We start from the raw sequence: 24,557 nt of genomic DNA, 5'->3' as shown, positions 1-24,557 counted from the left end.
GCGGAAGTTGCGTCACTGTCTGTGTCGGTCTTCCGTCCGGCGCCTCCGTGCCTCTGGGAGGTAGTGGTTTTGGTCGTCCTGTGTTTCAGCGTGTCCTTGGTGAGGCCCACGTTCAGGAAGGGCTGTGGGATACAAGGAGCGCGTTAAAGGACAGGTTTGGTCCGAATTTTCGAGAGATTTCCTTGGGCAGGCCTGGCCTCTCTCTCTTACATCCTTCGGGCCCTAAGGCCCTGCATTCATCCAGGTCGTATGTGCGGTAAGGGGAGGGTTCGGGGTGTTGTCCTTCACTGTGCTTCACTATTCGAAAGCCTTTTTGTGACTTTAGTTTTTGAGATCATGAATATCCACTGTTTGATTCAGGTTACTCAGGCCCCTGCACCTTCTGGTTATTTTGAAGTTAGTAATCCTGCTGTATTCCTGTTTAATATGAAGATGTTCACTTGAAAATGAAAGAATTGAGTTTATTCAAAGTTTTACTGGGGACTGTTGCCCAGGAGTCAGCCTCTGAGATAGCTCTGAGAAATTATTTTGAAGAGATGAGGTGGCATGTTAGTATATATGTGATTCGGGGGAAGGATATGTGTTATTTTCCACGAAAAATTATGGAAGAGTTGGACCACTTTATTTGAGCCAGATTTGAGGATTCCAGCCCTGGAAGAGCATCTCAGAAGGCTCTTGTGTGTATATGTGTAACTGAATCTTCTTTGAGTGCATCTGAAACCAACACTTCATTGTATTTCAACCATATCCGACTCTTGAGACTCCCATGGACTGTAGCCTGCCAGGATCCTCTGTCCATGGGGTTCTCCAAGCAACAATGCTGGCATGAGTGGCCACTCCCTTCTCCAGAGGATCTTCCTGGCTCAGGGATCTGCATTGCAGGCATATTCTTTACCATGCGACCCACCAAGGAAGCCTAAAATATACTATAGTATTACTTAAGCATGTAATCTATTTCATATGAGATTTTTATGTTGCTTTCTTCATTGAAAGTGTCCAAAATTAGCTGCACCCTAAATTTTTATCAGATATACTTCATTAGTGTGCATTTAGGATCTTATTTTTCCAACCAGGGATTGAACCCATGTCCCCTGCAGTGGAAGTGCAGAGTTTTAACCACTCAACCAGAGGGGATATCCCTTGATTAGTGTTTAAAGTGAAAGTTGCCCAGTCGTGTCAGACTCTTTGCGACCCCATGGACTATACAGTCAATGGAATTCTCCAGGCCAGAATACTGGAGTGGGTAGCCCATTCCCTTCTCCAAGGGATCTTCCCAACCCAGGGATTGAACCCAGGTCTCTAGCATTGCAGGCGAATTCTTTACCAGCTGAGCCATCAGGGAAGCCCAGATTAGTGTTTAGACTGTATGCAATTTACAATTGAAAGAGCAGATTCAAATACTGAAGTTGTTCCAAATATAAAACGGACATATAAGGTCCTCATGAGATAGTTGGTACATAATGGTTGTCAATAAATGGCAGTTGATGTTACTGATAGTCTTGTTGTAGAGCATACAGTTTTAGTAGCTTTCATATATGTCCTCTGCACAGAAGGAACTAATTTATCATGTTGATGACTGATAATTAGTATTTGTTGATTTGTACTTGATACGAAGCTGAGCTCCAGGTAACCATGTCTTCAGAGGGATGGAGATGGCCCTATCCACTTATATTCTCAAGCTACCCTGAAATGATCGTGATTCAGAAAAGAATATTTATGCAAATTTCACTATCAGTCTTGCAGCGTAACAGCCTATCATATGCCCCATGGTAATTTGTCATTAATGCTTTTTTTTTTTTTTCCCCCAGAGACTCAGTTTTGGGTTCTGTTTTTAAAATACAGATTTCTTTGGTGCGGTTCTGAGCAGTCATGCTGCTTGTTTATCTAAGAGGAGCTGAAATGAGCCAGAGAATGATGGTCTCTAAGACAGCTTCCTAGTATGTATGCATGAGGTAAAGTTGCTGCATAGTCCTATTCATGTATTTTATTGCCTTGATAAGTAAAAAGTCACATTGCTCAGCGTTTAGGTTTCCTTGCCTGTGAAATGACCGATTACTCTTTGCCTGGTGGGTAACATGGCACACCATTTATCTCTCTGGCTCCAGATGGGATAGGACTTCCCTGGTACTCCGTGGCAGTAGTGTGTACTTGTGAGGTTTTTAGTTTTTGATTTTGAGTGTGTTTATCTCAGAGTTGCAATGTCGATTTTATTTTTTTAACTTTTTGTTAAAGTATAATTTATTTACAGTAGTGTATTGGTTTCAGGTATGCAACATAATGACTGTATTTTGATTGGTTATACTCCATTTAAAGTTGTTATAAAATATCACCTACATTCCATATGCTGTACAGTATATCCTCGCAGCTTTTTTATTTTATACATAGTAGTTCATACCTCTTAATTCCCTACTCCAGTTTTACTGGCCCTCCCACTGGTAGCCACTAGTTTGTTCACTATACCTCTGAGTCTGTTTTGTTCTATTCATTTCCTTCATTTTTCAGATTTCACATATAAGTGATAACATACAGTATTTGTCTTTGTCAGACTTGTTTCACTAAGCATAATAGCCTCCAGGTCTATCAGTGTTGTTGCAAATGGCAACATTTCATTCTTATTTATGACTGAATGATATTTTATTTTGTGAAGCTTCTTTATCCATTCATATGTTGATGGATATTTAGGTTGCTTCTATATCTTGGCTTCTGTATGTACATAATGTTGCTATGAACATTGGGGTGCATGTATCTTTTCAAATTACTGTCTTCGTAAGCCAGAAAGAAAAATACCAATACAGTATACTAACGCACATATATGGAATTTAGAAAGATGGTAACGATAACCCTATATGCGAGACAGCAAAAGAGACACAGATGTATAGAACAGTCTTTTGGGCTCTGGGGGAGAGGGGGAGGGTGAGATGATTTGGGAGAATGGCATTGAAACATGTATATTATCATATGTGAAATGGATCACCAGTCCAGGTTCAATGCATGAGACAGGGTGCTCGGGGCTGGTGCACCGGGATGATCCAGAGGGATGGGATGGGGAGGAAGGTGAGGGGGGTTCAGGATTGGGAACACATGTACACCCGTGGCAGATTCATGTCAATGTGTGGCAAAACCACTACAATATTGTAAAGTAATTAGCCACCAATTAAAATAAATAAATTTATATCAAATTACTGTTTTCATTTTCTTTGTATATGTACCCAAAGGAGTGTAATTGCTGGATCATATTATAGTTTCTTGAGGAATCTTCATACTGTTTTTCCTACTGGCTACACCAATTTAAAGTCACATCAACAAAATACAAGGGTTCCCTTTTCTTCACATCTTCGCCAAATTTGTCATTTGTGGTCTTTTTGATGACAGCCATTCTGACAGGTGTGCGGTAATATCTCATTGTGGTTTTGATTTGCATTTATCTGGTGATGAATGATGTTTAGTATCTTTTCATGTAATTCTTGGCTGTCTGTACGTGTTCTTTAGGAAAATGTTTTTTCAAGGCTTCCCTTCATTTTTTAATAGAATTGTTTTTTTGATTTTGAGTTGTACAGCTGTTCATATATTTTATATATTAACCTATTATTGGTCATATCATTTGCAGATGTTTTTCTCCCATTCAGTAAATTGTCTTTACATTTTGTTGATGGTTTATTTTGCTATACAAAAGCTTTTCATTAAATCCCATTTGTTTATTTTTGCTTTTGTTTTCTTTGCTTTAGTAGACAGATCCAAAAACAGAATTTTATGATTTATGTCACAGACTGTTCTGCCTGTGTTTTCTTCTAGGAGTTTTATGGCTCTGGTCTTACCTTTAGATCTTTAATCCATTTTGAGTTTTTTTGTACATAGTATGAGAAAATGTTCTAGCTTCATTCTTTTACATGAACTGTCCAGTTTTCTGAGCACCATTTATTGAAGAGACCATCTTTTCTCCATTGTGTATTCTTACCTCTTTTTGTCATAGATTAATTAACTATAAGTGTGTAGGTTTATTTCTGGGCTCTGTATTCTGTTGTTCTATGTGTCTTTTTTTGTATCGGTGCTATACTGTTTGATTACTGTAGTATTGCAGTTGTAGTATTGTCTGAAGTCAAGGAATGTGATATCTCCAGCTTTGTTCTTTTTTCTCAAGACTGCCTTGGGTATTTAGCGTCTTTTCTGGTTCCATATAAATTTTAGGATTATTTGTTCTAGTTCTGTGAAAACTGACAGTTTTCACTGACAGTGAGTACTTTTCTGGGGATTGCATTAAATCTGTAGTTGCTTTGGGTGGTGTGGACATTTTAACAGTATTAATTCTTCCAATCCATGAGCATGGGATAGCTTTCCACTTCTTTGTAATATCATCTTCAATTTCCTTCAGTGTTTTATAGTTTTCAGAGTATAGGTCTTTTTTGTTAAGTTTTTTAATTCTAAATTAGTAATTTAATTCTTTTTAATGCATTTTTAAATGGGATTTTTTTTCTTGCTTTTTGTATCTGATAGTTATTATTGTATAGAAAAGCAACGGATCTCTGTATATTAATCTTGTATACTGCTACATTACTGAATTCATTAGTTTTTTGGTGGAGACTAGGGTTTTACATATAGATGGGCCTCTCGGCCTTAGCGCCATCTTTTGAGAAACCTCTGCGCCATGAGAGCGAAGTGGAGGAAGAAGCGAATGCGCAGGCTGAAGCGCAAAAAAAGAAAGGTGAGGCAGAGGTCCAAGTAAACTTGTACACCCATGGAAGCCACAGAAGCAGAAACAAGGGAAGCCAGAGGCCAGGGACGCTGGTACAAATTGTGGACTGCATGCCTACTATCTAGAACTTCTCAATGGATCTGGGACATCTATGGCCATTCTGATCGCCTTGACCACCTTTGAGAGACCTACCTTGCTCGTATCAAAGCCGTCCCTTTTGGTCCTTTGCCCTGGACCTGTGATAACCATGGACTAGTTCTCTTCTCAGTTGTGGCTGAATGTAACATGTACAATAAATCATCTCTTTTGCTGTCTTAGCTGAAAAAAAAAAATAGATGGGGAAACAGTGGAAGCAGTGTCAGACTTTATTTTGGGGGGCTCCAAAATCACTGCAGATGGTGATTGCAGCCATGAAATTAAAAGACGCTTACTCCTTGGAAGGAAAGTTATGACCAACCTAGATAGCATATTAAAAAGCAGAGACATTACTTTGCCAACAAAGATCCGTCTAGTCAAGGCTATGGTTTTCCCAGTGGTCATGTATGGCTGTGAGAGTTGGACTATAAAGAAAGCTGAGCACTGAAGAATTGATGCTTTTGAACTGTGGTATTGGAGAAGATTCTTGAGAGTCCCTTGGACTGCAAGGAGATCCAACCAGTCCATCCTAAAGGAGATCAGACCTGGGTGTTCATTAGAAGGACTGATGCTGAAGCTGAAACTCCAATTCTTTGGCCACCTGATGCAAAGAGTTGACTCATTGGAAAAGACCCTGAGGCTGGGAGGGATTGGGGGCAGGAGGAGAAGGGGACGACAGAGGATGAGATGGCTGGATGGTATCACCAACTGGATGGACATGAGTTTGAGTAAGCTCTGGGAGTTGGTGATGGACAGGGAGGTCTGGTGTGCTTCGATTCATAGGGTCGCAAAGAGTCAGACATGACTGAGCAACTGAACTGAACTGAACTGAACTGATAGTACCATGTCATTTGCAAATAGTGACAATTTTACTTCTTCCTTTCCTATCTGAAAAAGAAAAAGTGAAAGTGTTAGTTACTCAGTCATGTCTGACTCTTTGCAACCTTTCCTATCTGAGTGCCTTTTATTTCTCTCATCTGATAGCTGTGGCTAGGACTTCCAATACAAGTAGTGAGAGTGGGTATCCTTGTCTTTCTTCTGATTTTAGATTAAAAACTTTCTGTATTCCACTGAGTATGGTGTTAGCTGTGGGCTTGTATAAATGGCCTTTGTTATGTTGAGATATGTTCTCTACATACCAGCTTTGATGAGAGTCTTTATCATGAATAGATACTGAGTTTTGTAAAATGTTTTTCCTGCATTTATTGAAATGATCTTGTGATTTTTAGTCTTCCTTTTGTTAATGTGGTATATCACATTACTTGATTTTTCAGATGTTGAATCATACTTGCATCCCTGGAGTAAATCCCACTTGATCATTGTGAATGATTTTTTTAATAGATTTTTGAATTCAGTTTGCTGATACTTTGTTGAGAATTTTTGCATCTATATTCATGAGAGATATTTGCATGTAATTTTAATTTTTATACTACTTCTGATTTTGGCATCGGATAATGATGGTCTCATAAAATGTATTTGGGAGTGTTCCCACCTCTTCAATTTTTCAGAATAGTTTGATAAGAGTAGGTATTAAAGGGACTTCCCTGGCATGCCGGTGGTTAAGACTCTGCTTTTCCAGTGCAGTGTGTGTGGGTTCAATCCTTGGTCAGGGAAATGAGATCCTGCATGCCATGTGGCATGGCAAAAAATAAGTTTTAAGCCTTCTTTTTATGTTTGGTAGAATTCCCCTGTGAAACTGTCTGCCCTGAACTTTGGTTTTTAAGGGCTTTGATTACTAATTCAGTTTCAGCAGTGGTAATTGGTCTGTTGAGATTATTTATTCCTGATTTAGTTTTGGAAGATTGTGTGACAATGGAAATATATTTCTTCTAGATTGTGCAATTTGTTGGCATGTAACTTCATAGAATTCTTTTTTTTTCCATAATAGTATGATTATTTGCACCTCTGATATCAGTTGTAATTTCTCCTCTCCCATTTTTTATTGCTTTTGTTTGGTACCCTCTTTCCTCTTGTTTCTTCATGAGCCAGGTTAAAGCCTTATCAACATTATTTATCTTTTCAAAATACTGCTCTTGGGTTCACTGATCTCTTCTCAGATTATTTCCTCTCTGATGTTTTTTATTTCTTTTCTTCTGATAACTTTGGGCTTTGGTTGTTCTTTTAATTCCTTTCAGTATTAAATTAGGTTGTTTATTTGAGTTTTTTCTTATTTCTTGAGATAGGCCTACTATCATAAAATTCTCTCTTCTAACTGCTTTTGCTGCATCCATAAATTTGGTGAAGTTTTGTTTCTATTTTCATTTGTCTTGACATATTTTCCGGTTTCCTCTTTGATTTCATCATTGACCCATTGGTTTTGTAATAGTGTGTTGCTTTGTCTCCATGCTTATTCTTTTCCTATTTTTCTTTCTGTAATTGATTTTTAGTTTCATACCATTGTGATCAGAAAAAAATGCTTAATATAATTTCTATCCTTTTAAATTTGTCAAGCTTACATGTTATCTCTCTTGGAGAACATTCCATGTGTACTTGAAAAGAATATTTATTTTGCTGTTTGGGGATGGAATGTCTTGTAGTTATCTATTAAGTCCAGCTGACCTAAATGTATCTTTTAACACCATTGTTTTCTTACTTATTTTCTGTCTTGATAATGTGTCCACTGATATAAGTTGGGCGTTAAAATTCCCTATTTTTTATTGTATTATGGTTAATGTCTCCCTTTATGACTGTAAGTAATTGCTTTATTTATTTAGGTGCTCCTGTATTAAGCCATATAGGTTAACAAATGTTATATCCTCTTGTACTGATGCTTTTATCATTACCAAATGCCTTTCTTTGTCTTCTGTTTGGACTTTGTTTTAAAGTTTTCTTTGTCTGCTATGAGTAATGCTACTTCAGATTTTTGTTTGTTTGCATTTGTGTGGAATATCTTTTTCCATCCTTTCACTTTCAATCTGTGTATGTCTTTAGCTTTACTAATTTGTGGTTGCCATGGGGTTCATATGTTGACCTGTAACTAGATGTACTTGTTTTAAACTAAAAGTGATTTAATTTCAAGCACATTCTAAATTATTTGCTCCCTTCTTCCACATTGTTTGTTTTCAATGTCGTGTTTTATGTTTATCCCTTAACTGATTATTGTAGTCACAGTTTCTTTTAATCTTCATGCTAGCTTACTTAAACCCTTGGTCTACAACCTTTACTATATATTTACCTTTACTAGTGGGATTATCCTTTCCTATACACTCTTTCTTCTTGTTGTAGCCTTTTTGTTTCTACCTAGAGAAGACCCTTTAACATTTCTCTTTGGGTTCTTTTTAGTATTGATGAACTCTTCTAGTTTTTGCTTGATTGAGAAGTTTTTATCTCTCCTTCAGTTTTGAATGGTAACCTTGTTGAGTAGAGTATCTTAAGTAGTAGGTTTTTCCCTTGAAGCACTTTAAATGTATTATGTTCTTCTGTTCTGCAAAGTTTCTGCAGAAAAATCAGCTGATAGCCTTAAAGGGGTCCCTTGTATGTGATTCTTTGTTTTTCTCTTGGCTGCCTTTAGAATTTTCTCTTTAGCTTTTGCATTTTATTATTATATATTTTTGTACGGATCTCTTTGGATTCATCTTGTTAGGGACTCTGTACTTTCTGCACCTGGATATCTGTTTCCTTCTTCAGATTCAGGAAATTTTCAACCATCATTTCATCAAATACATTTTGACCCTTTCCTCTCTCCTCATTCTGGGACCCTTCCAATAAGAATGTTAGAATGCAGCATGTTGTCCCAGAAGTTCCTTAAACTGTTTGTTTTTTTTTTTTTTTTGCTCCACCATGTGGCTTTGAAGATACTTAGTTCCTCAACCAGGAATCAAACCCAGGCCCACAGCAGTAAAAGTGCTCAGTCCCAATCACTGGACCACCAAGGAATTCCTAAACTGTCCTAATTTTTTTAATTTGATTTTTCTGATTGAGTGATTTCTGTTATTCTATTTTCCAGATTACTTATACTTTCTGTGTCACCACATCTACTGTTAATCCTTTCTAGTGTGTTTTTCATTTCAGTTATTGTATTCTCCACTTCTGACTGGTTCTTTTTTATATTTTCTAGTTATAATTCTCGTTGTGTTCTTTCTTTCTTTTCCCAAGTTCAATTAGCATTCTTATTACTACTGCTTTAACCCCTTGTTATATTTATCTTCATTGGATTAGTTGTTTGTCAGGGTTTTGTGTGTGTATCCTTTCATTTGAAACAAATTCTTCTGTCTTCTCCTTTTGTTTAACTTTCTCTGTCACTATGAAATTAAGTGAAACAGTTGCCTATCCCATCTTTGAAGGTCTGTCCTTTTGTGGGACGACCATTATGCATTCTTTGTGTACCCCATAGCTTTGATTGGCAGCTGGATCTAAAGTAAGCACAGGGCAACTTCCTTGGTGGTCCAGTGGTGGAGACTCTGTGCTTCCACTGCAGAGGGATGGGTTCAATCCCTGGTCAGGGAGCTAGGATCCAACAACTTGTGTGGCGTGGCCATAAATAAATAACATTTTAAAAAACAAAGTGAGCACATGTTATGTCTTTCCTCGGGGTGTTTTGGCAGCTGTCACCTTGTTGGGTGATGGCTGGCGATAGAACTGAAGTTGGGCTGGAGATAGAAGGGCTCGAGCCAGAACCCTCTGTAGGCTGGTCCTTCTCCCATGCTCAGCGGCTGTCAGTGACCTGTCAGCAGGGGTGGGGCAGGTCCCAACGTGCTGGAAGCAGAAGCCTTGACTGGCGAGTCTGAGTCAGTTCTGTTCCCTCCAAGTGTGCACTCTCTTTTCTCTCAGCAGCTAGAGCAGGAGGTTTGCTGTGTGCCAGACACACACTGAGACTGTCCAGGAAGCCAGTCAAGGAGCCAGACAACTCGTGATCCACCACCTCCGCAAGTGCCAGCAGTAGCCTCTCTCACCCCATTCAGATGAGGTATTGGGTCCCGATCTGGTACATCCCCCAAGTGTATACTCTTCCTTGGCAGCAGACACTTTTCCTTAGTTGGAAACTGACCTGAGCTTCAGGTAGGTTCATCCTGCTTCCTCCACCTTGTTCCTGGGAATAAGCAAGCTGTGCACTCTCATCAGGAGTAGAGTCTTGGATTCTTACAGCCCTCCTGTAAATCCCACTTGTTTTCAAACCAGCTAAGGGAACTTGTCTTCCTGATGTCAGACCACAGGTTTGCAGTGTCCAATTTGTGGTTCAAACCTCCAAGCCCATGATGTTCCTCTGCTATGTCCCTTTCCTGGTGGACCCCTGACCACTTCCCCTCCTTTCCTACCTGACTCTGTGGGGACCTTTTTGTACAGACTTGGTTTTGGAAGCATCTTTCTGCTGATGTCCAGTTTGTTTTCAGTGAGACTTGCTCCACGTGTGGATGTACTTTTTATTTGTTCCTGAGAGGGATGTGAGCTCAATGTGCTCCTATCTCACCAGCTTTCCTCTCTGTGAGATTTTCTGAATGCACAGGGATATTTGGGAATTTTGAGCTAAAGTGGAATGACTTCCAGGCAAGGACCAGGGGAATTATGATCAATTATGGGTGCTCATGCCTTCTTTCTTCTCCTAGGTGTTCTTAGTAAGGACTCTTTCTGCCTTCCTGAGGTAAAGATAGAAGCAAACAGGATGGTAACTGAGTGTTTGAGAAATTGTTCTCAGGTAAGAAGAAAGTATATCCTTATACAAAATGACCTACTGCATTTACCAGATGAACACATTTGAGCTACTTAAATAAAGTCTGTCTGAATCCCTGTTGAATTGCCTCCCAAAGTGGAAGCTCTCATATTGCCGAGGGATTGCTCTGAATTCATAATATTTCAATAATTACCTTCTGGAAGCAGAAGGTCTGTCTCATGATTGCAACTCCCGTTTTGTGTGTTTTTTTTTCCTGTTGTTCTGACATGATAAGGAATGAGCGTGTGTATTTCTCAGTGAATTTATTTATTCATCAGCTTGTACAAATATATGTAATTTGCTTAGAATTGTGTTACTGGTTCCATATTGATCAGAAATGAGTGTAGATAAAAAGAAGACCTTTGTGTCGTGGGGGAGATGATGAGAGAACTTGAAGCCCTCTGTTGATATTGAGTCTTCCTGCTTCATTCCCCACTGAACACTGTTGAAGATCTTACTTTACTGAAGCTAGTATGTGTATGATGGTTCAGGACTCAGTGACCTTTGCTGATGTGGCTGTGAACTTCACCCAGGAAGAATGGACTTTACTGGACTGCTTTCAGAGAAAGCTATACAGAGATGTGATGCTGGAGAACTACAAGAACCTGACCACAGCAGGTACAGCCACCATCATTCCTGTAGCCTCTTAGGAGACGGACATATGTGCTGTACTGACTGTGTTCCAAGATGGGTGATGTCAATCTGAACACAATGGAAACTAGTAGACTTTTGTCTCTACATGAATGAGTTTTAACCCAGTATGGTTTATGTAACAATATGGTTTTAGAACTAACAGCATTCAGTTCAGTTCAGTTCAGTTGCTTGGTCGTGTCTGACTCTTTGTGACCCCATGAACCGCAGCACACTAGGCCTCCCTGTCCATCACCAACTCCCAGAGTCCACCCAAACCCATGTCCATTGAGTCGGTGATACCATCCAACCATCTCATCCTCTGTCATCCCCTTCTCCTCCTGCCCTCAATCTTTCCCAGCATCAGGGTCTTTTCCAGTGAGTCAACTCTTCGCATCAGGTGGCCAAAGTACTGGAGTTTCAGCTTCAACATCAGTCCTTCCAATGAACACCCAGAACTGATCTCCTTTAGGATGGACTGGTTGGATCTCCTTGCAGTCCAAGGCATTCTCAAAAGTCTTCTCCAACACCACAGTTCAAAAGCATCAGTTTTTCTGTGCTCAGCTTTCTTAATAGTCCAACTCTCACATCCATCAGTTCGGTTCAGTTGCACAGTCGTGTCTGACTCTTTGTGACCCCATGGACCACAGCACGCCAGGCCTCCCTGTCCATCACCAACTCCCAGAGTCCACCAAAACCCATGTCCGTTGAGTTGGTGATACCATCCAACCATCTCATCCTCTGTTGTTCCCTTCTCCTCCCGCCTTCAATCTTTCCCACCATCAGGGTCTTTTTCAATGAGTCAGCTCTTCACATCAAGTGGCCAAAGTATTGGAGTTTCAGCTTCAGCATCAGTCGTTCTAATGAACACCCAGGTCTGATCTCCTTTAGGATGGACTGGTTGGATCTCCTTGCAGTCCAAGGGACTCTCAAGAATCTTCTCCAACACCACAGTTTAAAAGCATCAATTTTTCAGCACTCAGCTTTCTTTATAGTCCAACTCTCACATCCATATATGACCACTGGAAAAACCATAGCCTTGACTAGATGGACCTTTGTTGGCAAAGTAAAGTCTCTGCTTTTTAATATGCTGTCTAGGTTGGTCATAACTTCCCTTCCAAGGAGTAAGTGTCTTTTAATTTCATGGCTGCAGTTACCATCTGCAGTGATCTTGGAGCCCAGAAAAATAAAGTCAGCCACTGTTTCCACAGTTCCCCCATCTATTTACCATGAAGCGATGGGACCAGATGCCATGATCTTAGTTTTCTGAATGTTGAGCTTTAAGCCAACTTTTTCACTCTCCTCTTTCACTTTCCTCAAGAGGCTCTTTAGTTCTTCACTTTCTGCCATAAGAGTTATGTCATCTGCATATCTGAGGTGATTGATATTTCTCCCGGCGATCTGGATTCCAGCTTGTGCTTCCTCCAGCCCAGCGTTTCTCATGAGGTACTCTGCATAAAAGTTAAATAAGCAGGGTGACAATATACAGCCTTGAGGTACTCCTTTGCCTATTTGGAACCAGTCTGTTGTTCCATGTCCAGTTCTAACTGTTGCTTCCTGACCTGCATACAGGTTTCTCAAGAGGCAGGTCAGGTGGTCTGGTATTCCCATCTCTTTCAGAATTTTCCACAGTTTATTGTGATCCACACAGTCAAAGGCTTTGGCATAGTCGATAAAACAGAAATAGATAGTAACAGCATTACTCAGTTGTTCACCTAAGGCATAGTGAATGAAACACTGGAATTTGGGCCCAGTCATCTGTGTTTTAACAAGCACTGGACATGACTCTCATAGACACCAAAATTTAGGTGCCTGTTAATAGCCAGAGAAGGCAGTGGCACCCCACTCCAGTACTCTTGCCTGGAAAATCCCCTGGACGGAGGATCCTCGTGGGCTGCCATCTGTGGGGTTGCACAGAGTCAGACACGACTGAAGCGACTTAGCAGCAGCAGTTTAGTGGCTTCTCCATGAGAATGAACATTTCTTTTTGCACTTATTTCATTTTCCACTTTAATAAAAGTCTTAGTGCTTTGTAAATGTACATATAGGTCTGAACTTTTATTTCAGGGGCCAGAGAAATGGTCTCTCTGAGACACAGAAAGAGGAGCTATTCACCTTTATATCTCTTTTAGAATATTATTAATACCACATTCATTCTAATGACCTGACTAGGTACTGGACCTTATTCATGGGAAGGTTTGTCTTGTTTGCAGGGCTATTTCTATTAATAGATCTTTCCTCATGAACAGGATATCAGGTGTTCAAACCCACTCTGATCTCTTGGTTGGAAGAAGAAGAGTTGAGTACTGTAGAGAGAGGAATCCTCCAAGGTGAGTGATTGTAAAGAACTTTGCATGTTAATAAAATTTCAGTGTATTTTTAATTTATAAGGAGGCAACTTGTTAAGATGTGCTTTTCTCTCAGAAGGCTGAGGTCCTTGGTTTCAGATGCTCTGTACCTTCCTCAACTTCTCATATGTACTTGTATGTGAGTGCTAAGTCGCTTCACTCATGTCCAAGTTGTTGTGACTCTTTGGATTGTAGTCCACCAGGATCCTCTGTCCATGGGACTCTTCAGGCAAGAATACTGGAGTGCCCTCCTCCAGAGGATCTTCCCGACCAGGGATCGGACCCATGTCTCTTTGTCTCCTGCATTGGCAGGCAGGTTCTTTACCACTGGCACCACCTGGGAAGCCCCTCATATGTACTTACTTTCCATTTAATCAGAATTTCCAATGATCTCATAAAATAACCTGTTGTTTCTTCTTTAGTTTTAACATTTTGATGTATACTCTTTGTCCAGAACATTCCCTAATAATACTCTGTCTCTTCCCTTCATATTTAATTTTCAAAGACTTGTCTTTTAAATCAAATGCTGAATTTTGACTACGTATACATATATTACTACCTAATTTTTGACATAATCAAACTCCCCAAATCTGTCTTGCCTTTTTAATAGATATGCTTAATTTGGAAAAACATACAGCTGAGCCTTATTGTTTTTACTTCCTTTAACATCCACTTCTTTTTGCAAAGTCTTAAATTAGTCATTCTCTTTTAGAGTGGGGAATGCAACTTAAAGCCAAAGACTCAGGAATTCGGCAGAATATTTTTGGGAAAAAAATGTCAAATGGGATACAAAAGGTAAAGTCACTAAATTTCAAAAAAATATTTCTTATTTTCCACGTAGATAATTTTAGGATTTTCCTTAGAATATGAGCACAAGTGATAGATATTTGAGATCAAAGGCATTCACCCTGGAGATAACAATGTCTCTCAAAGAATTCTGATTATGACTAGCTTGGGGATATCCTATCCCTAGGTTGATATTTGTTGCTTCAAAATTCCCACAAGGAATCACTCCCACTTATATAAATTAGACATGGAGTTTTCAAAACAATTCATTGAAGCTGTATAGAAGCCTTTTTTTCTTTTTTAAGAAACAGGTTTATTTTTTTGTTCTTCTTTTGTTTTTTTTTTTATTTTTTAAATTATGAAAGTATGATAACACATTTACAGGAGACTTAGAAAATACAGAACAAAGTTACATATATATACTACACTTAAACACTATATATACTACAGTTATTGTTTTAGGTATAAAAATTAAGGTTTTTAGTAGAGTTTCAAGATCAACTCTTAGAAATTAATAGAATGAACAGAGGAAAAGTAGAAGGGTGTAGTAGACCTTACACACACACATATACTATGAACCAATTCAACATAATTAAGATTTATACAATTTTCACACAACTGCAGGATACAAATTCTATTCAGGTTCCCATAGACTATAAACCAGCAAACACTAGAACATATCCAGGGACATAAAACAAGGTGCAGAAATTTCATGCTCTAAGAGTATTGAAATCATAGTGTCTGTTCTCTTGTCACTGTAGGGAATTATGTTAGAAATCAATATCAAGAGATAACTGAAAATAACCCTCATATTTTCAAGTGCAATGTGACATTTACCAAGAGAGCTCTTTAACTTAGCCATTGAAAGCCTCAATGAAGTTGGAAGACTGAAAAAACACAGAAGGTGATGGCAGAGAAGAAAGCATTTAAATGAGAAATTAATATCAAGGATACTTTAGAAACCCCATGTATTTGGAAATTAAATGTCCACTTTTAAATGACAGATATAGCTCAGAAGCCATAAGAAGGAAAATTAGAAAATATTAGTAACAATAAAAATGAAAAGAAAATTTATCAGAACTTATTGCATGCAGCTGAAGTTGCTCAATGCAACTTAATACAGTGTGGAATCTTGAATAACAAATAATGGACACTAGCATAAAATTTTGTGAAATTTGAACAAAATCTGTACTTTTATTAATAATATTGTATCATGTGTTAATTTTTTTTAACAACATAGTATTTCTTTATATTCTCAGATATGGATTAAACATTTCAAGCCTCATTCAGTTTTTTTAAAAAAACAACTAAAATAGTAAGCTATCTTGGCTTTTTTCAGTAATACTAGATGCTAGAATAGATGGATCTATATCAGAGTTTTGAGTGAATATAAATTAGAAATCTAGCATTGTATTAAACATGTAGAACCAAAATGTCATAAATGTTTTAGCTAACCAAAATTTGTAAGTTTTCTAAAATATATATTATACATACTATTTACATATATGTATGTATACAAAAGTCTTTCTACTACACTTCATAAAGGCTTGAGAAAGAACAACAACAAAAAAACTGGAAAACATAAACTAAGTGAAATGGGAGCACTGAATATGAAAAAGAAAAGGTGAAATTATATAAAAGTAAAAGCTCATCATATAGTTCAGTTATTTTTAAACATGACCGCTCATTAGAATCACATCTGGAGCTTTGGAGAAAAAAGCAATACCTGGGCATTTGTATTTTTCAAAAAAATTCCAAGATAATTCATGGATAAGTCATCTGGATTTTAAAAAGTGGTTACAGGTTTTTCTATTAAGTGATAATTTTAGTAGTATAGAATTCTATTATTTTCTGTTGACCAATTATGATACAGTGGTGTTAAAATGAATAATAGTTACATAATCACAATAGTAAAGGATGTTTATCAATTTTCACAACCAATAGCCAGACAAAAAATAAAAGATAATTATAATTGCAAGCTATAATGGACACATGATTAACCTAACAATATAAAAGAATTACATACAATTTAGGTGGTTAAATAAAGTGATGTGGTAAGTGAAAGTGCATATATGTACATGTTTTCATCCACCCAGCCAATCTGCTTTGGTTGGTGCAGTTAACCAATTTACATTTAAGGTAATTATTGATACGTATGATCCTATTTCCATTTTATTAATTGTTTCAGGTTTGTTTTTTGTAGGCATTTTCCTTTGCTTGTGTTTCCTACCTGGAGAAGTTCCTTTAGCATTTGTTGTAAAGCTGGTTTAGTGGTGCTGAATTCTCATTAACTTTTGCTTGTCTAAAACTTTTCTTTGTCAAATCTGAATGAGAGTCTTGCTGGGTAGAATATACTTGGTTGTACATTCTTCCCTTTCAATACTTTAAATATTAATATATCATGCCATTCCTTTCTGGCTTATAGAATTTCTTTCGAGAAATCAGGTGATAACATTACAGGAGTTCCCTTGTGTATTATTTGTTTATAAAAGCTATGTTTTTCCCTTGTTGCTTTTAATATTTTATTAATATGTTTGTCTTTAATTTTTGTCAGTTTGATTAATATGTGTGTCAGTGTAAACCCTCCATGGGTTTATCCTGCCTGAGATTCTATGCACTTCCTGGACTTGGTTGACTATTTCCTTTCCCACGTTAGGGAAGTTTTCAGCTATTATCTCTTCAAATGTTTTCTCAGATCCTTCCTTCTGGGACCCCTATCATGTGAATTTTGGTGCATTTAATGTTATCCCAGAAGTCTCTTAGGCTGTCTTCATTTTTTTTTTTCTCATATATTCTGTTATTTCTGTCATTTTGTCTTACAGGACACTTATCCTATCTAGTTATTCTGCTATGATATCTTCTAGTCTATTGTTCATCTCTGTTTGTTCTTTAGTTCTTCTAAGTCTTCAGTAAACATTTCTTGTGTTTTCCCCATTCTTTTTCTGAGATCCTGGACCATCTTCACTATTACTGTTCTAAATTCTCTTTCTGGAAGGTTGCATAGCTCTCTTTCATGTAGTTGTTTTCCTAGGGCTTTATCTTGTCCCTTCATCTCAGACATAATCCTTTGCCTTTTCATTTTGATTAACTTACTGTGATGTTGTTTCTGTTCTGACAGCTGAGGAATTGTTCTTCTTGCTGCTTCTGTCTGCCCTCTGGTGGATAAGGCTATGAGGCTTGTGTAAGCTTTCTATTGGGAGAGACTGGCAGTTGGAAAAACTGGGTCTTGCTCTGGTGGGCAGGGCCTTGTTCAGTAAAACTTTAATACAATTGTCAGCTGATGGGTGGGGCTGTGCTCCCTCCTGTTAGTTGTGTGGCCTGAGGCAGCCCAGTCCTAGAGTCTGCAGGCTCTGTGGTAAGGTAATGATGACCTCCAGGAGGGCTTACACCAAGGGACACCTCCCAGGACTGCTGCTGCCAGTGCCCCACCTCCAGGTGAGCCACCTGGTGGTCCACGCTTCTGATGGAAGCCCTCCAACACTAGCAGGTAGGCTTGGTTCAGTCTCCTGTGGGGTCACTGCTCCTTTCTCCCGGGTCCTGATACATGCAGGATTTTGTTTGTGACTTCCAAGAGTGGAGTCTCTGTTTCTACCCGTCCTGTGGAAGTCCTGCAGTCAAATCCCACTGGCTTTCAAAGTCAGATTCCATGGTGATTCCCTTTGCTGGATCTGGAAGCTGAGAAGCCTTGCATGGGGCTCAGAACCTTCACAACAGTGCAAGAACTTACTTGGTATTATTGTTTTCCAGTTTGTGGGACGCCCATGCAGTGGGTATGTGATTTGATTTTATTGTGATAGTACTCCTCCCACCATCTTGTTGCAACTTCTCCTTTGTGTTTGGACGTGGGGTATATTTTTTTGGTCGGTTCCAGCATCTTTCTGTCGATGGTTGTTCAACAGCTAGTTGCAATTTCAGTGCTGTCACAGGAGAAGAGCGCACATCCTTCTATTTCGCCATCTTGAACCCATCCCCTACTTTATTTTGATTGCTTATTTATTTGACTGCTGTGGGTCTTCATTGCAGTGTGTCGGCTTTCTCTCTAGTTGCAGCACACAGACTCAGCTGCCCCATGGCATATGGGTTCTTTGTTCCATGACCAAGTATTGAACACATGTCCTCTGCATAGGAAGGTGGATTCTTAACCATTGAACCACCAGGGAGTCCCTTGTAGAACTCTTTTAGGATGAGAGTATATGGCACATCATTCTTACAGAAGGATTTCATTATTTAAATTGAAATAAATCAACAGGGCAAGCATAGTATGAATGTAATGGAGATGGTATAAATCATTCATCCTCATTATAATAATGTTTCTATTTTGAGATGGGTAGGAGGAGTTAATGAGTCTGAGAAATCTTTAAATCATCATTCTTCCATTTCTCCACAGGCAAGAGGCCATAAAGCACAGGAACTCTATGACAGTGAGCAATGTGGGAAAGACTTCAGTGACCACTCATGCCTTAGGACACACAGGAGTACTCAAAATGGAGGGAACTCTTATGAAGATAATCAGCATGGGAAAAACTTCCTTACTCTGCACAACAAATCCTTTACTGGAGAAAAATGTTCCATGTTTAATCAGTGTGGAAAAACTGTCATGCTGACTCCAGATATTATACCCTGGAAATCTAACATACAAGAAAAAGCCTTAGAACACAGTGATATTGGGAGAGCCTTTGTTAGTCAGTCTTACCTTCGGACACAAGTGAGAGCTCACAATAAAGAAAAGCTCTACAAATGGAAGGAATATGGAAAAACTTTTGTTCACTCAACAAGACTTTGTGCACATGTGCCAACTCACACTGCTAACAAATGCTACAGATGTGAGAACTCTGGGAAAGTCTCCACTGCATCCCTAAGCCATAGACAACATATAAAAACACACACTGGAGAGAAGCCTTTTCAGTGTGACACATGTGGGAAAGCCTTTAGGTTTTCCTCATACCTTCTTGTTCATAGTCGAATTCACACTGGAATAAAACCCTACAAATGTAAGGAATGTGGGAAAACCTTTAGATTGTCCTCATACCTTCGTGTTCACAGTCGAATTCACACTGGAATAAAACCCTACAAATGCAGGTATTGTGGGAAAGCCTTTAGATTATCCTCATACCTTCGTGTTCACAGCCAAATTCACACAGTAATAAAACCTTACAAATGTGAGGAATGTGGGAAAGACTTCAAACATTCTCTGCCCTTTAACATTCACATGGGAACTCACACTGGAGAGCAACCCTATAAATGTAAGGAATGTGGGAAAACCTTCACTCGATCTTCAGGCCTTATTGAACATATGAAAACTCACACCGGAGAGAAGCCTTTTAAGTGTGACACTTGTGGGAAAACCTTCACTCGATCCTCAGGCCTTACTGAACATATGAAAACACACACTGGAGAGAAGCCTTTTAAGTGTGACACATGTGGAAAAACCTTCACTCGATCTTCAGGCCTTACTCGACATACGAAAATTCACACTGGTGAGAAGCCTTTTAAATGTGACACGTGTGGGAAAGCCTTTGCTTCTTCTTCGCACCTTATTAGACATTTACAGTCTCATACTGCACAGAAGACTATTAAATGTGATAAATGTGGGAAGGCCTTTGCTAATTCCTCATATCTTACTATACATTTTAGAACTCACACTGGAGAGAAGCCTTTTGAGTGTAATGTGTGTGGGAAAACATTTACCACTTCTTCATATCTTATCATACACAAACGAACTCACACTGGAGAGAAACCATATGAATGTAAGGAATGTGGAAAAACCTTTTCTCACTTCTCAAGCCTTTCTTACCATATAAAACGACATTGAAGAGAGGCTATTGAAATGTGACAAATGTGGAAAAGCCCATCCTGCTTTCTCATATCTTATGAAACATTTTTTAAAAAATTTTGGCTGCACCCCAGAGCATGTGGGACCTTAGTTCCCAGTGATTGAACCCAAGTTCCCTGCATTGGAAGACGGAGTTTTAACCACTGGACCACCAGGGAAATCCCTTACTAAATATTTTTGAATTCCTAATGGAAAGATGCCTTTAGAATGTAATAAATGTGGGAAAAGATTTGCTAGTTCTTCACCCTTTGCCATTCACAAATGTATTCACACTGGTGAGATACTGTATAAGTGTTTGGAATGAGGGGAGGCATTTGCTGCTGCTTCAACTCTTAAGTTTTGTTTTGTTTTGTTTTTTCCTTTCTAAGCATTTTTGAAATGTTATTTATTCATTTTGGCTGTACCATGCAGCTTGTAGGGTATTAGTTCCCCAACCAAGGATTAAACCTGGGCCCTTGGGAGTGAGAGCATGGAGCTGTAACCACCACTGGACTGCCAGGGAATTGTCTTAAGTATTTTAGAGCTCATACAGGGCAGAAGACTTTCGAGTGTAATATGTGTGGAAAAACATGTACCAGTTCATCCATTACCACACAGAAGGCTATTCACACTGGAGAGAAACCCTATAAATGTAAGGCACAGAGGAAAGCTTTTTGTCTTTCTGATTCACTTCCAACAACATGAAAGGTCAACACTTGGGAGCTGCTTTACAAATGTTAAGAGTGTGGGAAGGACGTGAGTCTCACAACTGTTATGTAAGATATCACAGTGGGGATTTCCCTGGGGGTCCAGTGGTTAAGAATCTGCCTTGCAATGCAGTGGACACAAGTTTAATCCCTGCTTGGGGAACTAAGATCCCACATGCCACAGAGCAGCTAAGGCTGCACACTTCAAGTACTGAGCCTGCACAGTGCAACTAGTGGGTCCATGCACAGCAGCAGAGGATCTGGCATGAGGCAACAAAGTTCTCACATGCCACAAATAAGCCTCAGCGCAGCCAAGTAAATAAAAAACTCACAGTGAAGCCATATGATAATATTAAGAGGCATGGACAGCCATTCACTCTTGCCTCAGTGAAATTTATATTTTTTAAATATGGGAGATCTTGCAGTAGACAGAAATCCTACTGATTTAAGTTATGTGGGTAAGTTTTTTTTATAATTTTTTACAGTTTATACCTTTAGGTAAAAGAAAGTAATTTTAACTTGTTCTTAGAGATTTATGTGGTTATTTATTGAAGACATCCAATGTACCTTTTCCTGCGTAAATTCTAATTCTGCTAAATAATGTTCACTTATAATCTCACTGTGGAGAAAACCTTTATGAATGTAAAAAAGTTAATTGTGGAGTCATCATTCTCCATTAGATTGTTCCTCATTCTTAATAAACATCAGGTGTTTCACAGTCAAGAGAAACTGAATATGGAGTATTTGGAAAATACTATCCTGAGTCTGAAATCTTAAGAGTTGCTGAGAGGTGTAGAGTTCTGGGGGTTCTGTAGATCTATTTTAAGCATTTGTGATTTGGCTATGACCTCGGGGAGAGTCCGACGCGACTGAGGAACTAAACAAGAAGAACAAATTCTTGCACACAGTGTGTCTGTCTTTCCTCTCATAGCTAGACCAGGCCAATATAGTGACTGCACTTTCAGTTTGCAACTGGGTCGAAAGTGGACCTTCAGGATACGCAGTTTATCCTTGTCTAACCTGCTGGATTCTCTTGTTGGATTGACATTGTCTTCACATTATGAAGACAGTGAGTGCTTAAATGTGTAACAGTGCTCACTAATCTCATTTACAGTGAGGACTTCCCTGGTGGCTCAGACGGTAGAGAATCTGCCTGCAAAGCAGGAGACCTGGGTCCAATCCCTGAGTCGGGAATATCCCCTGGAGAAGGGAATGGCTACCCACTCCAGTATTCTTGCCTGGAGAATTTCACAGACAGAGGAGCCTGGTGGTCTACAGTCCATGGGGTCACAAAGAGTTGGACATGACTGATCAACTAACTTTCTTTTTATGCTGTCCAAGCTGAGGGATATGGTATGTCTATAAATTTTGTAAAATTATCCTGTCATTCTTACTCTGATCCTGGCATGGCACGAGAGAAGGTTACATCTAATGTGAGTCACCCCTTTTTCATGACTTTAGATGAACAACCCCAGCATCTGAGGGAGAATCGTTAATCTCAAGCTGTGCAGAAATTGAGAATAATATTCTGTTTCACCCCTAAACCCAACACCACGGTCTGGCAAAACAACTGTATTTTTCTTGGTCAGACAACAGCTGTCACTGATGATGTAACCTGCTTCTGTATTTGTCATTCCACACATCTGCTGTGAAAACAGAAAAACTCATGTGAATAGAGCTGGTCCTGATCATCTGCTGTGCTTGATGCCATCAGTGGCAGTTCCTGAGTGTGGGTCTTGGGTGCAGATACAGACCTGCAGAAACTCGTTTTAGCCTTGACAAAGTTCTCGTGCTGAACAGCCTTGGATTATGTTGAGTTTGGCTTTCATGTCTGCAGCTGCTTGATGATGCTTTATTGAGGTTTAATCAAACCATTGTAATGATAATGATAATCCAGATCAACCTTAATAATCCTGAACAAGAATTGCATGTGCAATTTTGTGTTACACATTTGTATGTATGGAGGAATATGTCATTTTGTAGTTTAAATAAGGGTGTGTACATTGTAACTCAGCCCATCTGTTGCCCCCTTTAATTATTTGCAATGACTAAGGATTACAGATTGGCTTTAGATGTAGCCTAATTGTCTGAAATAAGACCTGAGTATCCTAGAGATTTTTCCAATGGTCCGGAGGTTAAGCATCGCCTTATGCCGGAGCCTGCCGGCAAACGAACTGGTCGAGAACGCAATTACCAGAGTACCTAGGAAAAAGAAGACTCAGAAAGAGAAAGATGGGGTTGAGAGGGACGGAGTCCGCTTGCGTCTGACTCTGCCAACTTTATTGAAGAATACCACGCCTATATATACGCTAACAGGAGTTACTAAGAATAGATCGAGGGTTTTTGCATACGTGCAGAGCTACAGATGTTTTAAATTCCCACACTCAAGATCAGTAAAGCGTTAATTACCCTTGCGCCCAACATGATTAAGATCATTAGAACATTAGATAGAAAACAGGCTTCATCAATAGAACATTAGATGGAAAACAGGTTTCGAGCATGATGAGCTTATCAGCACCAGAAAAACAGGCAAAAAGGTCACCGGTGTGTTTTTTCCCTGAAGGAGACAAATGCCAGTCTATACTTTAACAAGAAGGGGTGGCAGGACAAAGAGAGACCTTTTGATCTCTCTTAGGGCCGTAAGGGGCCTGTACATTCAGGCCGGCTCCCTGCAGCCTTAACCTCTGGACCAGGGGTTAAGTAATGCAGGAGACTCGGGTTTGCTCCCTAGTCTGGGAACTAAGATCCCACATGCTGCAGAATAACTAAACCTGCGCACAACTAGAGTCCATACACCACAATGAAAGATCCTATGTGCTGCAACTAAGATCCAATACAGTCAAATAAATATTTTTAAAAAAACCTACCCACTGAATTTCTTACAATTGCCTGAGTCTGAGACCTTGCGGGCAATGTTGAGATCACTGCTGCAGATTGACCTCATTCTGCTTGGCCTCCTAGTGACAGTGTTGTCAAGTGCTGAGCAAGATAAATCAAGTAAATGTGGTCCCAGCTTTTGTTATTCAGTGAGTGACACAGTGGCATATTCACATGGAAATTCTCCAAAGCCAAGATGATGTGAGTCATGTATGCTACAACATGGATGAACCTTGAAAAACATTTTAAGTGAAAATATTTATATGAAAAATCTAGAAAGTGCAAGTCTACATATAGAGAAAGTATATTTGTGGTTGTTTAGATATTGAGAGAAATTAAGTGGGTGATTTGACAGCCAGAAGCTGCTTTAGAAGTGAAAAGATTATAAAATTGTGATGATTACCAGTGAATATATCAATACTAAGATAACATTGAGTCGTATAAATTCAATAGGTGTATTGTATGGTAGGCAAATTATGTCTCAATAAAGTGGTTCCAAGAATCAAAATAGATACTCTTGATTATACCTACATTGATCGGGTAGCTACCAGAAGAGCCAGCCAGGCCGCCCAAAGGAGGCCCGTTGAAGCCTTCTACTAGGAACTCGTCCTTGGACGCCCTCCTTCCAGCATGGTACACTCAGGTTCACTGAGGGCCTCACCTAGCCGGGATGCAACTAACCACCACAAAGCTAATCACAGAGAGAGGCACAGACAACGGGAATCTCTGGCATCATTTCTGTTCCCCACCTTGAAAAAGAAGTGTCAGCTATGTTAGGTGGATTCACACAAGTTGTAAGTAGTTCCCTCACGACTGGATGCAGGTAGGACTTTGGCTTCGCCCAGAAAGGCAGGTGGAGACAGCATTGGACCAAAGGAAAGAGGTTGAGGCTAGAAACAGCCCGGTTTGTGACCAGGCTCTGGGC

The 24,557-nt window shown here is 39.3% G+C and overlaps 1 protein-coding gene across 1 annotated transcript; it reads left to right on the top strand.

The window, feature by feature from the left end:
* The first annotated feature begins 33 nt into the window (after positions 1–33).
* LOC122440457 (zinc finger protein 266-like) lies at positions 34–22,691 on the top strand. Its single transcript, XM_043466734.1, has 7 exons — positions 34–154; positions 1,843–1,952; positions 9,596–10,457; positions 10,964–11,090; positions 13,352–13,432; positions 14,163–14,245; positions 18,624–22,691. The coding sequence occupies exons 3-7, from the start codon at positions 10,338–10,340 to the stop codon at positions 20,046–20,048; spliced, it is 1,836 nt and encodes a 611-aa protein (XP_043322669.1). The 5' UTR covers positions 34–154; positions 1,843–1,952; positions 9,596–10,337; the 3' UTR covers positions 20,049–22,691.
* Positions 22,692–24,557: the final 1,866 nt, after the last annotated feature.

The sequence above is a fragment of the Cervus canadensis genome, chromosome 4 (assembly GCF_019320065.1).
Source record: "Cervus canadensis isolate Bull #8, Minnesota chromosome 4, ASM1932006v1, whole genome shotgun sequence".
Taxonomy (NCBI): Eukaryota; Metazoa; Chordata; class Mammalia; order Artiodactyla; family Cervidae; genus Cervus; species Cervus canadensis.
This window is presented reverse-complemented; position numbering and strand designations above follow the sequence as displayed.

What these genes read in the sequence shown, in the direction of transcription:
- LOC122440457 (XM_043466734.1), top strand. Translation starts at nt 10,338, where the DNA reads ATGGGTGCTCATGCCTTCTTTCTTCTCCTAGGTGTTCTTAGTAAGGAC. An exon ending in GTTTGAGAAATTGTTCTCAG is followed by an intron (nt 10,458 to 10,963) that starts GTAAGAAGAAAG and finishes ATGATGGTTCAG; the next exon opens with GACTCAGTGACCTTTGCTGA. An exon ending in CAAGAACCTGACCACAGCAG is followed by an intron (nt 11,091 to 13,351) that starts GTACAGCCACCA and finishes CCTCATGAACAG; the next exon opens with GATATCAGGTGTTCAAACCC.